Genomic DNA, 16,677 nt, shown 5'->3' with positions numbered 1-16,677 from the left:
TCTATCTACCCTGGTCATATCCCTTCCGAGGTGTGACCGATAGCAAGACAAACACATACACAAAAACAAAGAAAAGAAAAAAGGAAAAAAGGAGAGAAAAAACACACAAAATTGACAATGGCCAACCCAAATGCCCAAACACTCAAACAAGTTAAGCACCTCTGCACCCAAGTCGGTCATGCTTTCGTCCCTCCAGATGAAACAGGACACAAGACAGCGGCAGTGTCACTCGGGGTGACACACCACACTCTTCTGTTAAACAGCAGTGCCCGACAGCTTTCACTGGTTTACCCCTGCCGCATCATACAGGTGACCTGCCCATCCCTTAGATTGTGTCCAAACATACCACTATCCTTTCACAACACCTCTCCGCTCATTTGAGATGTACTGTTTGAGGAGTATGTTGGGAATGACTAGATTGGATAAATTGAAAAATGAAACTGTGAGAGACCTATAAACTACGAAACAAAATTTTCTGTAGGCCTTCAAAATGAGTCAAAATGGCAAAAATATGCTGGCACCGTCACTTCTCATTCGAGAGACACGTCTGGCATTAAATGTGTAAATACTATTACTATGAAATGAAATGATCTGCATTTATATAGCGCTTTTCAAGTCAATGACTTCCCAAAGCGCTTTACAGTGTGCTTCACATTTCCCAATAGCGGCCTTGTATTGCAGCCTTGTAAGACGCTAACCTGCTTTTTGGGGGTATTAGGGGTTCAGTGTTTTACCCAAGGACACTTCGACATGTAACACGGACAAGCCAGGATTCGAACTGGGATCCCTTGATCCCAAGACGAGCGCTCTACCTCTTGAGCTACTGCCGCCCCAGTACTAGTATAATTTGAAAACTAAACTAAACATAACCATTTAATATATTTTAATCATATATTTCTATGATTACAGTTGAGGCACAGCGTCACATGCCTCACCTTGCTTACTACACATCCCTAGAAATAACCCAAACCTGCCTGAACTCCTACAATTGAACCACTACACCATCATGGCACCTCACCTGCAAACACCGATTTTGGTTATAGCAGGGGTCTTACATTCAATTGAGTTGGGGGCTGTCGAAGCTAGGATCCGGGTGAAGTTGGGTCGAATGGGGTTCTCTGCAAAAAACGCTGCTAAAAACATTACACCTTTATTAAAGGAACTGTGTTTTATATTTGTCCACTAGATGTCGCTGTAATGTGTAGCGCAAAAAAAATGAGTCGAAGGAAGAATACAAACTACGGAGACTGAAAGTGAGCAAAAAGCAATCTTTTCCTACGAGTTTTGAAACAGCCTTTTTCAGAGAAAGACGAACATATAATTTTTGAAAAGGAATAAAAATAAGGGAGAAGAAAAAGAAGAAGAGGCAAAAAAGGAAAACCGGAATAAAATGAGAAGTAATGGGAAAAAAAGCAAAAAAAGGAAAATGGAGGAAAAAGAAAGAAGAAAGCAAATAAAAAGAAGGAAGTGAATTAAAGAGGAACAAGACAAAAACGAAAAAAAAAGTATCTCTCTTCTTCCTTTCTTTCGGGTCTCCGTATCATGTATTTTCCGCTTGTGCTTTTAGCACTCGTTTTAGGCGGCACGACAGAACATGGCGCCATCCAGTGGTAAAAATAATACACACCGTACCTTTAGCTTTAATAATAAGGTGGGGCCCGCAAACCATCATCCTGGGGGATGCTAATTTGAAACCCCTGGGTTACAGTGATGAGGTCATTTTCAGTGTCTCCCATCGGGGGTTTGGGGGCCGGGACGGGGGGACTTTGTGCCCGCAGCGCATCAGTGTTTGGACAAGCCAAAAGAGGGAAAATGAATGTGACAGCATTCCCGGCTGTTTGGCAAGCATTTTTCAGCCGGCAGCAGAAGGGACATTATTGAATATCTTGTGGTGCTTTCGTTGGTGTCGGCTACTAAATAGGCCGGTAGAAGAAGAAGCGCGGCATCTGGCCAAATGGCTTTTGGGCTTATTGTGACAACATTCCATTCGGTTTTGCCACTTTTGCTGCGCCTCACTCGCATCTCATTTACACTTTAGGATCTATATTTTTATTCCTTTTATTTCGTGCAAATAGTGTGCCGTTGAGATTAGGACTCTGGTAGTAATATACTGTATACATAGGTAGGTTGTAACGGAGTACAATAATTCCGTTACATTTTCTTGAGTAAGTTTTGGTAAATGTTGTACTTCAAGGAGTGTTTAGTAATCCAAAAACTTTAAATTTAGTGAATTTGTGAAGAAAAACGGTACTTTTACTTTAGGCAAAATTGAAGTTGTTTCTTCGTTACTTACTAAATCCCCTCCACGCAAGTACACATTTGTCTTTATTATGACGGGGACCTCCTGCAAGGCTCTACCATGTTAAACCAATCAAACCCGGCAGCCTCGTCACGTGACCACATTCAACGGTGGAAATTTTATTCAAAATGAAACAGATGGAAAATGTCGCTTAGCAATTCTGTCTCTTTTGTTCTTTCTCTCTAATCATTGAATCCAGCCCCCGTGAGTGTTTTTTCTACCATGTGGCCATCAAGCGCAGATTAATTTGACACCCCTGTTTAAAACTTTTATCCTTTATTGACCCCTTTGCAAGTGACGTCACATTGCCTTCTCTGGCAGAATGAGAGCCATGATGGACGGCAAGCAGCACTTGAGTGCACGGTAGTTGAATAGCAGGTTGAGTTTAAACAAATAGCAATAACCACCACACAATAATATAACCATCACTTTTTACAATGGTGATTCATTCCTGTGCGGTGGGCAAGCTTCCAAGTCTGATTTGGAATACACACTTTAGTGATAAAAACAGAAGACAGCAATGTTTATCTGCAGTCAAACAGAGGGATTGGTGTCGTCCCAAGGCATAACGCTGGGAGGCTGGCAGCCCTTAAGTATTCCATGATTTGCAGCGAACATTTTTTAAGGGCACGTTTGATGTATTTCGAAGCAATTTAATGTTAAGTAGGTACGAGTCACGTCAAAGACACTCAATATAATAATCCTCAGTTTCTCTGAATATCACTCTTTGTAATTTCCGACAAAGCGAGGCACGTCATCTGACAGCTGCTCGATATTCGTTTGAGTAGTTATTGCCAATCGTTTTGAGTAGTCTAGCTATTTTTGTTGTTGTTGCCTACTGATTACTGGCCTGGTCCACTGTTTACTACGGATTAGTACTGTCCGTCATGGTGTATTCACAGCGTTAGGTCACATGTGTGTAAGGGGTCAATAGGTCCTTTTAACAATGTATTTTCAATTGGACTGACAAATGACATATGTTTGGGATTTTCAGGCAATCGGCCCAGATCTGCCTGCCTTCCCAATCGTCCCTCACAGGCGTGTCCTCTCCCTGCCATGGAGAGTGCGCTCCAACCCATGTAGGATGCCGTTCTCGTCCAAAGCCCTGCATCCCCTCCTGCCTGTCACTGTCGCCGCCACCTTTTCCTTCTCCTGGCATTCGCCGGCTCTTGCCCACGATTCCTCGCGGCCTCCGAGGCTGTGCCCGGCCCCCCTCCGACATGGCGGATGACATCATCGACGCCAACACGCTGGCTTGGCTGGTCTGCTCGGGCGTGTCCATCCTGGCCAACGCGTGGAGCATCCTCAGCGTGAGCGCCAAGCAGAAGAAGTGGAAACCTCTCGAGTTCCTCATCTGCACGTTGGCCGGGACGCACATCCTCAACATGGCCATCCCTGTCACCATGTACTGCATCATCACGCTGCGACGTCAACATTCCAACTACGAGTGGAACGAAGGATTGTGTAAAGTCTTCGTGTCCACCTTCTACACTCTGACCTTGGTCACCTGCTTCTCCGTCACCTCGCTTTCTTACCACCGCATGTGGATGGTACGCTGGCCTGTCAACTACAGGTATGATACTCTCCTTCCCATTCAAATTCTGATCGCTTTATTTAGCTTGATAGGGCTGCAACCATGGGCGTAACTAACCCGGTTTTTGGGGTACTTGAGATCTCCTATTTCAACCTCAGCACCCTCAAAAACTATAGCACATTAAAACTCTCTTTTCCTTAATAAATCATATTACAGGCTTTATTGTGAAAAATCATGGAGAAACAATGCTAACTATGCAGTGTCAGAGACACTCCACTGGTTCGAAATGGTTCAGTCCATTTGATTCCTAGCATCACTCTCGCCTTCCTCCCACTCATCTAGTGACACTTGTGGAATAGTGGCAGAGTCTTCTGAGGCTCCGGTGTCTGACGTTAAGAGTATGTAAGACAATTTGTGTTTTACCACCCAGTGCCATTACTCTTCCATCCTCAACGGTCCTCATTTTAGCTCCATTGAATCAAGTGCAATAATGACCAGCCTAGCTTAATTGTTACGTCTGGTACACATGTGTACCAGCATGGACTTTCTCAAAAATTTACTGCAAAACCCACCATGTTCAGGTGAGAGTCTATTTCCCACATTAACTATAAAAAAATAACACAAAAGCTCCCTATACATTTGTATATGGTTGTCGGCGCTACCCAGTTTGAAATGTAATGTGATGTTCACAAATGGGAAGTGATGCTCCTGAACAGTATTAAATGATTCTGAATCATCCATCAACCAATTATCTGCACCGCTTATCCTCATTAGGGTCGCGGGGGTGCTGGAGCCCATCCCAGCTATCTTCAAGCACTGGGCAGGGGACACTCTCAACTGGTTGCCAGCCAGTCACAGGGCACACAGAGACGGACAACTCACTTGCTCATTCACACCTAGGGACAATTTGGACCAGCCAATTAACCTGACATGCATGTTTTTGGAATGTGGGAGGAAACACAGGGAGAACATGCTAACTCTGTGCAGGTTTTGATCCCATGACTTCAGAACTGTGCCGCAGACACTCTGACCACTCCACCGCCGTGCTTCTTTGATCTTAAATCACTTTAAGTGAAATGAAAAAAATAAATATAAAAAATTGCCAGATACCCATCCATCCATCCATCCATCCATCCATCCATCCATCCATCTATCCATCCATCCATCCATCCATCCATTATCTTCCGCTTATGCGGGTTCGGGTCGCGGGTGCAGCAGCCTTAAAAGTGAAGCCCAGACGTCCCTATCCCCAGCCACTTCCTCCAGCTCATCGACAGAATCCCGAGGAGTTCCCAAGCCAGCCGAGAGACAGAGTCTCTCCAGCGTGTCCTGGGTCGCCCCCGGGGAGGGAGGCGTCCAGGACGCATCGTTATCAGATGCCCGAGCCACCTCAACTGGCTCCTCTCAATGCGGGAGAGCAGCGGCTTTACACAGAGTCCCTCCCGGATGACTGAGCTTCTCACCTTATCATTAAGGGAAAACCCAGACACCCTGTGGAGGAAACTCATTTTGCCCCCTTGTATCCGGGATCGTGTTCTTTCGGTCATAACCCACAGTTCATGTCCATAGGTGAGGGTAGATCGACCGGTAGATCGAGAGCTATGCCTTTCGGCTCAGTTCCCTCTTCGCCACAACGGACCGGTACAGGGTCCGAATGTCGATCTCCTGTTTCATCCTACCCTCACTCGTGAACACGACCCCATGATACTTGAACTCCTCCACTTGGGGCAAGATCTCATCCCCTACCCGGAGGGAGCATGCCACCCTTTTCCGGCTGAGTACCATGCCAGACACCCACTTATCAGAATTCCACCTTTCCCTGCACTGAACAGGCTAATGCACATAAAGGAGACTTAGGTACAAATGGTAGAACATACAGTTATCCTCACAGCCTGTCTTAAGCGACACTATTCTCCAGCCAATGCTTCTGTTTTAACTAACACCACATAACAATATTCCACAAGGAGCAGCTGCTAGCTCTGGCTCTCGGAGACATTTGGCTACAGACATGAAGCCATATTAGCAAAGTGACACTGAATAATAAGTAGTCCTTTTAACAAACCGCATCGTTTTGCAGTAACACAATTAGGCCTTGCAAGAGTCCCCAAGAAATCTTCACTTCACTCATAACATTTGGTTTTTAGTTGGGATGCGTGCCCATTTTTTTCTCAATTGCAGTCATTTTCAGACAGCGGCGATGTATTTTGTTTACACAAGACCAGTTTTTGTTGCAGTCCATTTCTTACCAACAAGGTTTGTCCTACAAGTCAGTTTTGTGGGATGTTTTCCCACGAGAGTTGCTTCGTCACGTTGACACGTTTGCTCTTATATAATTATTGTGCTGTTTGTGCTGACATATGACCGCTTTCCTTAAGGCACTCCTCAAAAATCTTAGATCTGCTGTAGACCATCTGCTAAATCATGCCGATTTACGTTCCAGTTTTGGGACACAGAAATAGAGGTGGTAGGTGACAAAGTACGGTACTGTTAGATTTTTTACATTTGAGTATTTCTTTAATCAAGTGACTGGTTTCTACAACTCAAATATCCGTACTTTTTCTAGTTCCCTAATGCAATGAGTTAAAAGAAAATAGTTTTTAAAATATCAATGGAAATAATGAACATTTGTTTCCCTTATGAAACAACTTACAGCTACGTTTCAAGAACCTTCCTGCTTTAGGACCCATCGGTCCTGAAGGCACAATTATACACAAAATCGATAATCAATTTATAATCCTCCTTTCAAAAACATTAATTAGAAAATGAATTAGGTAATTTCTGTAGGTTCCCTTTTACTTGCTGTTTTTCAAAATAACGGTGAAAATAATTTTCAAAAAGCCAGAGAGGCCACGGGTTGGCCTTTCAAGGGACAGTGCGGGTTATTTTGCACTTTCAAGTGGAAAGGAAGATCATAATTCATTTAAATAATAATATTGATTAGATCATTTGTCAAAGGTATATGAGCTATAGTATAAAGGTGAAAATCATGAAATCCTCGTAGGTCGTGAAAATGTTAGTTATTTTACATAACATGAGGCTCATTTAAAGGGAGCGGCCATATTTCTCTGCCTTCTTGTTACTACGGATAGCCTCAAAAACGAGAAACATCATGAAAGGCTTGGCAAAGCTATTTAAAGACAAGTGTGATGGCCGGTCACTTTAAGTCTTTGTAGTTTGTATACTACCTTGTGCTTTTTAGCATTTATTTTTGGGTTGCACTATACAATACAGTGACATTTTGTGGTTAAATCATACTCATTGTCCCTTTAAGATGTTTAATGACACTTCACTTAGACTTAACTGTAAAACTGAACACACAACAAGGAGAATTGCATCCACTGTACTCGTTAACATTTTACTAAATTGCACTCAAAACATTCCGTTGATGAAAATTCAAATGGCAACAGGAAATTTGCTTGGTCTTCTTCAGTGTTTCTCTTTGTGATGATAAATACAATACATGAGAGTGGTGAGAAAACGTACCCATGGGTGAGATAACGCTACTAGAAGGAACATCTTCTTTATATTCTATGATAAACATTATGGTCCGAAGAAAATAGAAAATAAATCTAATAAGTGAAAAAAAGGTGAACCAAGTTTTTGCTTTAGGTATATTTGTCACGGTTGCCCATTACCGTCACTTGGGCCCACTCGTTTGGCGCCAGCTGTTGCTCGTTTCCTGCTTGGCTCCCCTCCTATTTAAACTCAGTGCTCTCATTCACTCCTGGTCAGTCCGTCAACGAATCACTGCACTTGCAAGACTTGTGTTTTGACTCAGTTCGGTATCCTGCTTGTGTATCCAGTATCGATCCCGCCTGTCTCGTCCTGTCTGGTATCTTGCTCCAGTCTCCAGTACATGGTATCCATATCACCTGTCTCGTCCTGTCCAGTATTATGCTCCAGTATTCTGTATCGATCCCGTCTGTCTAGTACTGTCCGGTATCTTGCTCCAGTCTCCAGTACAGGGTATCCATACCGCCTGTCTCGTCCTGTCTAGTATTATGCTCCAGTATCCGGTATCGATCCCCCCTGTCTCGTCCTGTTCGGTATCTTGCTCCAGTCTCCAGTATCTGGTATCGATCCCGCCTGTCTCATCCTGTCCGGTATCTTGCTCCAGTCTCCAGTACACGGTATCGATCCCATCTGTCCCTTCCTGTCTGGTATCTTGCTCGAGTATCTGGTATCGATCCCGTCTGTCCAGTATCCGGTATCGATCCAGTCTGTCCAGTCCTGTCCGGTCTCTGCTTGTGTATCCTGTATCTGGTATCGATGCCATCTGTCCTGACCAGTTTCAATCTCTTTTGCCCAGCGATTCCTTCTTCCTGTAAAATAAAGCTTGTGTGAAAACGTTATGCGTCTGGGTCCACTGTCTCTTTGGGTTCTGACGATATTGTACGTCGACTGAAATAAGTAAATGTATCCCTTAAAAAACACCGACTGATTTTTTTCATTTTTTTTATGCGAACAACAAAAAAATCTAAAGACTAGTACTTTAGTGTATGGCTCCTTTATTTTGAAGCGAGACCACTTTGTGCGTGAATACACCACTCCATTGATCACACGAGATTTCCGTTTGGGTAAAGTTTTTAACTTCTGTTTTTTTTTCTTTGTTGTCTTTTTTCATAGTCATATATGTAAAAATAGGGTGCGTGATAAATTCCACCGCTTTTTAATGCCAAAAATTTGGTATGAATGCACTGTACTTTTATTGACTGTATTTTCACGAACATAGGGCGTTTCGCGTTAAAAGGCGCAGGCTCCTTAGGTGGTTCTCTTTCTGTATTTAATACATACACAGGGGGCAACACAGACAAGCATACAAGTGTACGAAATTAGAAATACAGAAGGAACAAGGCAGTTTGGTTGTGTTTTCTTTAAGTATTGAATACAAAGTAAAACTGTCACAGGCCAGAGATGGAGACACGACCCAGTAGCGTTCGTTTACTCAGTTTTATTGATAAAGAGGGAGAGCAGGGCTTGCTTCCACGATCCGAGGATCGACGGACACGGGTAGCAGGTGGCTGGAACGCGGAAGTGGCACTTTTGTGTTGAGCGAGGATAATCCTAGACTGTGGGGATACTGGTCAATAACCGGGACGGGAGAGCAAGGGCAGTATCAAGTTCAGAAAAGAGGTCGGCAACAGGTATCAGGCAGCCAACGAGGCAAAACAAGTCGGATGTCGGGATGGCAGATCAGGGCAGAAACGGGTCCGGAAACAGGTCGGCAACAGGTATCAGGCAGAAGGAAACAGGGCAGGAAAATGTCGGACAGAATGAACTTGCCTAGCTGGGAGCAAGGTTTTGCAACTTGTCGGAGTTCATTCCTCAAGTGGAGGACAGATCAGGGCAGAAACGGGTCCGGAAACAGGTCGACAACAGGTATCAGGCAGAAGAAAACAGGGCAGGAAAATGTCGGACAGAATGAACTTGCCTAGCTGGGAGCAAGGTTTTGCAACTTGTTGGAGTTCATTCCTCAAGTGGAGGACAGATCAGGGCAGAAACGGGTCCGGAAACAGGTCGGCAACAGGTATCAGGCAGAAGAAAACAGGGCAGGAAAATGTCGGACAGGATGAGCTTGCCTAGCTGGGAGCAAGGTTTTGCAACTTGTCGGAGTTCATTCTTCAGCTTCCTCCACTTGCGAACATTTGATTTATTCATCTTTATTTCTCTCCCGGCTGCTCGTTTCCAAATCAACAAACTATGGTGGACGAAAACACGGAAATCATTGAAGGGAGAGAAATTGAGGTTTTTGGATTAAATTGATATTTGAGAGACAACTCTGCTTAGCCTCCGATAGTGCACTCACTTTCAAATTGCGAGCTACGCTACGACGCTGCCATCCATGAGTACTTTGGCAAACAATGTCCGTATTGCGTGTGATGTCATGTGCACAGGCAGAAAACTTACCGTGTTCACACACCAGACACATAGATGTCACAGGAGATTGCATACAGGTCACATTTAGTTGGAAATGTTAATAATGAAACATTGGATTACACCCAAAAATCTGAATTGAGCATTGAGCTCTGCAATGTGAACCTTATAAAACACCCAAACCTCACGCTTTTGCGATGACGCCCACGCTTTACCCTTGCAGCCTAATGGTGTCCTCAGCTACGCCCGCCACTTTATATGAAACACATGGCGCACCGCACGATGGGGGCGCCGCACAACTTAAAGAAAGTCTGAGACTTTTATGTGAAAATACTTTAAACAATTGATATCTCTGCAAAGTAGACGAGTACCACAACACTGTTGAATTTAGTTCAGATTGCAAAATGACTATCTCATCTTGCATTGAGTGAAACAGGAAGAAATTGGTCCGGGTGATGACTGAGACATTCCACTGTTACTCTGATCCTGTGAAAACAAATAAAAAGTGTGCTTTCCAGGGTGTTATCTAACTACAGTTAGCCCAGCCAATTTGGCATCACCATTGAGACAAAACAGATGCTCAAATTCACAATGCATCACCGTGTTAAAGACACAAAGTGGAAATAACATTAGACACACCTAAAAATGCATTTGAAGGTAAGCACGGCACAGCATTGTTGCCTAATTAGTAGAAAAGCAGTATGGTGCGGGTAAGGCAAGAGGCCTCTACATGTACTTACTACTAGGAAACTTCTTGTTAAATACACCAGGTTATTGGGGGTATGCTTTATTGCTTTGAGTAGTTGGTTAGTTAGAGAAAGGCTGCTACCAAAACTTTGGAGGAGGGGAAGATAGTATGGCAGATTAACTGATTCCCTTCTTAGACGTTTATTACGTTTTTTTGTGGGATACACTTCCATTAGTCCCTTTGCTTGCTTCTGAGCGTTTAGTAAAAGTTCCATTTTTCTCCTGTTATTCAATACATCTACCTTTGATTACAACTTTAACCATTCTTTGCTCCAGCGCACTCAGGTTCCCATTTTTGTCATTCCTGTTACACTTTATTTTATACCTGAGCCTTCGAAATCTAAGCCGAAAACTGAAAGACGGAGAGAGAGAGAGAAAAGGGAGAAATAGACACAAAGAGAAAGAGTGAGAGGAAGAGAGGTCGATGGAAGAGATACATTAAGATAGGGAGGAAAATGGAAAGAAAGGGGGAGAGAGAAGTAGACAAAAAAGAGGGGGGGAGGATGAGAAAGGGAGTGAAAAAAGCAAGAGGAAAGAAAGAGAGAAATTGACAGTTGATCATTTCTCTAGACATAATTAAATTTCACTATAAACACCCAAAATACTAAGATAGATAGATAGATAGATACTTTATTCATCCCCATAGGGAAATTCACACTTCCAGCAGTCTACCCTGTTGTTTATTAACAGATGAACATGATGCCCGTGGGGTGCTTGTAGCGAAGTGGATGACGTCAGGCCAGTCCAAAAATTCGACATCCCTGCGGCAGATGGATAACTTTTCTTTGCGAAAATCCAGGGATACACCACCTCGTGTTAGCAAGTCCGTCCGCCTTCTCTCCGATTCCCCCCGGCTTTCGTGTCTCTGTTTAGCAGCGTTGAAGCCGGATTGCTCCGGGTAGCTCCGGGTGGCTACACGTTAGCGTCCGGAATGCTAAACGTGAGCCACGTTTCCGCAAAAACACAGCAACTGCGCTCCCTGTGCGCTTCGATGTTTTCCAAAAGCACTCGATGACATGTTGAACATGTAACATGTACATGAACATGTAACATGAAGGTACATGTTAGTCCTAATCTATATGTTGTTATTTATGGCAGTTTATTAAAATCTGAAGTATGAGTGTGTATGTCAATGGGTAAGTGTGAAGCACATTGTGAAGCGCTATAGAAATCAGATTCAGATTCAGATTCAGATCTACTTTATTGTCATTCTAGTACACGTGTATACAGAACGAAATGTCGATGCATCTGACCCCCACAGTTTCCTTGAATGTACAGATATAAATAAAGTTGTATTGTAATTGGCTACGTATAGTATTTTACCATAGTGCCGATAGTGCAAGAAGAGTAGCTAACCAGATGTGCAAAATGGGCAGTCAGGTTAACAAGTCAGGTACACAGTAACATTAACACTGTAACAATAACACTGTAATTACCATAGTGCAGAGAGCAATGTGCAATGAGTGGCAAGCTATAAAAAACTGCCAGTAGTGCAAAAAGTCAGATTAGCAGCCGTTTAGATTTAAGTTAACTATATGTTAGATTGACCATTTAACAGTCTAATGGCCAGGGGGACTAGACTATTGCGGAGCCTGGTGGTCCTGCACCGCACACTGCAGAACCTCTTCCCAGAGGCTAGCAGAGTGAACAGTCCATGATGGGGGTGAGAGGGGTCCCCGGTAATGTTCTTAGCATGGGATAGGCAGCGCTTCTGGCCAATGTCCTGAATGGAGGGAAGTGTAGTCCTGCTGGGTTTGATCTCTTTGATCTCTACAAGGGGAATTAATATTTAGTAAAACAGAAACAAAACGAAAATAAATCAAAACAGCTTGACAATATCAATCACATTACTATGCATGGTGAGAGATTTGTCAGCTGGGGTTATAATGTTTAAAATTAACTTATTTTGTGGAGCACCAAAAGATATGTCTTACCTTTGTAGTACTCTGGTAAAACTGACAACAAACCCCGCCTCCTGGTCACATGTTAGAAGCCAAAACCAAACCCCACCCCATACCAGCAGATGGCACTGTTGGACTCAGCATTGCAGGACATTTACCAAAAACTATACACATATTTTAGCAGGAATTTCAATAAAATAAAAGTTATTATTACACCCGTTACATACACCCCGCCACCTGCCGGTAGGATAGGAACTGGTTCCTGTAGCACCACAGAGGTAGCATGCGCATGGGAAGGAAAGAGAAGAGCGTCGCTGCCATGTGCGGGATGCTGAGGAAGGTGTTTTCCACCATGATCGCCGCCACGCGGTGCGGGTTGGCCGCCGCCAAGCGGATGGCCACAGCGCCTCCCAGCGAGCGCCCGAATAAAATCACTTTGGTTTTGTCCAAATCTGGCCGGGTCATCACAGAGCATTTAGCATTTACCACAGTATTTCATTGAATCAAAGAGGGAGTGTTTTACAGACCTCAGATCTTCTGAATACAAACAGACATTTGCTGATTTTTACAGAATTAAACACAGTATTTAAGTGTTGATAATGTTTTGGCCAGCGGGCTCTGTAAATAACATGGTCATCCATTAACCCCACCTTTCTCTTTCCCCCCGAGTGGCCTTGCGTTAGTCCCTTCATTTCCATATTCAGGTGCTGTTGGGCGAAACGACATGTAAATGTTGTTCCTTTTCCATTCCAGTGTCTCCACGTTTGCCCTGCTGAGCAAGCATGGCTGCCTCGTCTCTGACGCTAACGCTCACTGAAGGCCTGAATAATGAATTTCAACCTTGTAGTTGGGCCGCTGCTCTCTCACAGCGTCCAGTACCCTTTATAACGCTCGTTCGGGCAATGGTTTCGAGCTTCTAAGCGATGCAATCTCATTCTTTTTGAAACTTAAGGCATATTGAGGAAAAGTGGCTTTGCATAAAGCTGCAAAAGCTTCGTATGTGAAACACAACTTTGAAATTGGTCAAGACATGTTTTTTTGGTAGATATTTCTTGATGTTTTATGGTGATGAATTCCCATCACAGTAAGGAATTAAATTGTCTTTTAGTAATAAAAAGCAAATGTGCATACTCACATGTGTTCATGAAATAAAAACAACAAGTATATGATTTTCACAAATGAAGAGATGGCATGACTACACCAGCATCCTAGACTTATAAATAATCCATCCGTTCATCCATTATCTGCATCACTTATCCGCAGTAGGGTCGCGGGGGTGCTGGTGCCCATCCCAGCTGTCTTCGGGCAGTGGGCAGGGGACACCCTCAACTGGATGCCAGCCAGTCACAGGGCACAAAAAGACATACCACCATCCACTCGCTCATTCATACCTAGGGACAATTTGGACTAGCCAATTAACCTGGGATGTGGGAGGAAACCGGAGTGCCCGAAGGAAACCCATGCAGGCAGGAGGGGAACACGCAAACTCCACACTGTGAGGTTGTGGTAGCTGGACTCAAACCCTGAACCTCTGCACCGTTGCGCTCTTACCAACCAGCCGTCTTGCCGCCCTTATAAGTAATTATATTTAAAACAGAAGTGAGTGGAACAATCTCAAGTCAGCAGCTTCTCACCAGTCCTTAGTTCAGATTAAATCCTGCCGGTGGTTTAATGAGACTCAAGGCCTCTCTCCGAACAGTAAATCAGAACACCGCTTAGAACAATGTAGAAACTGTATGACAACTCGACGAATGGATGCATTGTGGCGACAAGTGAATAAAAGTAAATTCAAAAATATGAATAATCATCAAGTGCATCGATTACCACTAAGTGTTCAACGTGATTCAAATATTAACGTTATGATTTAAAAGAATGAAAATGATATAACTGGAAAACGCACACTATTATGACAGCCAGGAACAAATTTCAATATTCAAACAGCCACTCTTAAATTACATGAACAATCATTATGTATAACCTGATGTTATTATTAGGTAAACATTCTGGTTAAGTTTATTCTCGTAATTCAAATATACAATAAAAAAAACGAATTCACCTTTTCAAAACAAATTACAACATGGTAAATATTACTAACTTATTTACTTTGCAGTCTAGTACTACAAATAAAAAAAAAAACAATTTTGATTCCATTAATTATTTATTCAAATATGTCATATTTTCATCGTGATATACTATGGAAAAAATGGTGTTGTTAAATTAATCGGGAATTATGACATTTTGAACAGCTTGATGAAGGATTATATTTTTATTGTAACTTAAGACTTGAGTCCTTCATGTGTTTTTATTATTTTGCTCTGTTCTCTGTCCACAGAATTGGAGAACAGGACAGTTCTATCCTAGGAATATCCTTTATCACATTTACATGTGTGCAAGAAAAAAAAGGTCTATTGCCCAAGAAGATGAAAACATTTGGCAAATATTCAGTTTCAACAATTTCCTTAAACATGTAACGACCATCAAAGGCCTTCACACCGATATAGAACAAAATGACAAATTGACCGTATGATGTGAAACGCAATTCTTGCCATCGGCAAAAAGCTCTTACTTGGCCCCAACATTCAACTCCAATTTATCTAAGTGTTGACCGTGAAGCGTAAGAGGTTTTCCACATTGCAATAATGACATTGGAAAGTCTTTCTGTATCACATTTTGTTTGAAACAGGACTATTAAGCTTCGAAAGTAACACATTTAGCTGCTTGGAAGGGAACATTGTACATTGCTGATGCTAGTGTAGGCGTTAGAAAAGGCATTGCATTTAATTTGTGCTAAATCGGAGTGTTTTGAGTTTAATGTGAAGAATACTTTTTATTCTTGTATTTGATTTCTCTTTGTTCTTTTCATTTGTTTATGTTTTTGTATACTTATTTTATGCTTTACTAATATGGTAAAGTGTATTTGCACAATCTTAACAGTAGGTGGCAGTGGCATTTTTAATGAATTTTTAGTCACAGCTGAGAATGAAGTAAATGCAATGAAAACGCAAAAATAAAGCACAATATCCCTTTAAGACAATCGTGGGCAAACTACGCACCACGGGCCACACACAACCCAGCAGGATTTTGACGATACATAAAATAGTAAAAAAAAGTACTACTGTTGAAGAAAAATGTAGGGTTTGCCAGGATTGCCCCTTTTGTCCCTTTGTGTGTCTACCTTAAATTACGACGACAGAGATACTACAAAAATACTACAAAATTACTACAAAACCAAAGATCAAATTTGGTGACCTAATATATTTCTTTGCATTTATTCTGAAAAGAAAAAAAAATACAGAAATACTACAAATATACTGCAATTATGCAATGCCACCTGTGATTCATTTTTATGAACCATTATTACGCACAAGTGTGCAGACTCATTGATTGACTTCTGGTAAGAGAACATTCATTCACAATGTCTAAACATTTGCTAAAGTAAAATACACAAAAGCAATGTTTTGGGGGCTGTTAACCGGTTGTCTTCAAATGGCCACTTTTGGAAACGCCTAGAATCACCATTAGAAAAATGTATAAAATGTAATGTTTAGTTTTTCTGGTTGTGATAAAATTTGAACAAGGTACCTGGTAAGGCTTCAAGCGATTGCCTTAACTATTTTCCAGCTAAATTGCCCTTGCTACACTCATTTACAGGCGTTTGTTTGAAAAAGAAAATTCAGGTGAGAATAAAAACCCATTTCTGTGGTTTCTAACTCAGATCACTCAATGTTAGTAGCACTTGCGGTGATAATTTCAGTTTGGCACAAAACTTCAAAGTGTTACCATTCAAAATTACAATAAAAGCGTCTGTATTCTCCAAGCGGTTCAAGATCAGCATTCACTTGGGTATGTCTTGGATTGGGATCTATATGGATATACTTGCGTGTAGTGACGCAGATACTTAAGGGACCGGTCACACAGCCGTTTGCGTCTGTATCGCGGGTAAAATTTTGCGTTTTTTTTTTGCCCGTGGTTGCCCGCGATGGAAAATGCGCAAAATTGGCCAACCTGCTGTTCATCGGTGGTATGCCCGCAAAACAGACGCTGGCGACTATTCCGCTTCCTCATCGCGTCATTTCCGCGTCATTTTCTCGTGTGGACCACGGGTATAAAAGCTCCCGAGTCGGTGTTGTGCCCAAATCCGACTCCTACGCAAAATACCACCACCCACCCACAGAAATTTCTGGCCGTGATTCAGCCTCGATACGCCCGTGAAAGGCTGTGTACCCGTGCTCTAAAGTATTGAGCAGCGCAAAACTTTTTCGCGCTGCCAACCGCGCGTGAATTTCCGACCGCGCGTTAAGCACTGCTGTATCTCGTCTGTA

General features: G+C 42.6%; 1 protein-coding gene across 1 annotated transcript in view; it reads left to right on the top strand.

The window, feature by feature from the left end:
• The window catches only part of gpr153 (G protein-coupled receptor 153), a 64,333-nt gene that overhangs the window by 20,797 nt on the left and 26,859 nt on the right, over positions 1 to 16,677 (top strand). Inside the window, exon 2 of the mRNA XM_088332115.1 lies at positions 3,294 to 3,872. Within this exon, the coding sequence (XP_088188241.1) occupies positions 3,520 to 3,872 (353 nt within the window). The 5' untranslated portion in view covers positions 3,294 to 3,519. The remainder of the gene's footprint in view (positions 1 to 3,293; positions 3,873 to 16,677) is intronic.

The sequence above is a fragment of the Urocampus carinirostris genome, chromosome 3 (assembly GCF_059441175.1).
Source record: "Urocampus carinirostris isolate Australia breed hairy pipefish chromosome 3, RoL_Ucar_1.0, whole genome shotgun sequence".
Lineage (NCBI taxonomy): Eukaryota > Metazoa > Chordata > Actinopteri > Syngnathiformes > Syngnathidae > Urocampus > Urocampus carinirostris.
Note: the sequence above shows the minus strand (reverse complement) of the source record. Positions and strands in the feature narration are given on the sequence as shown.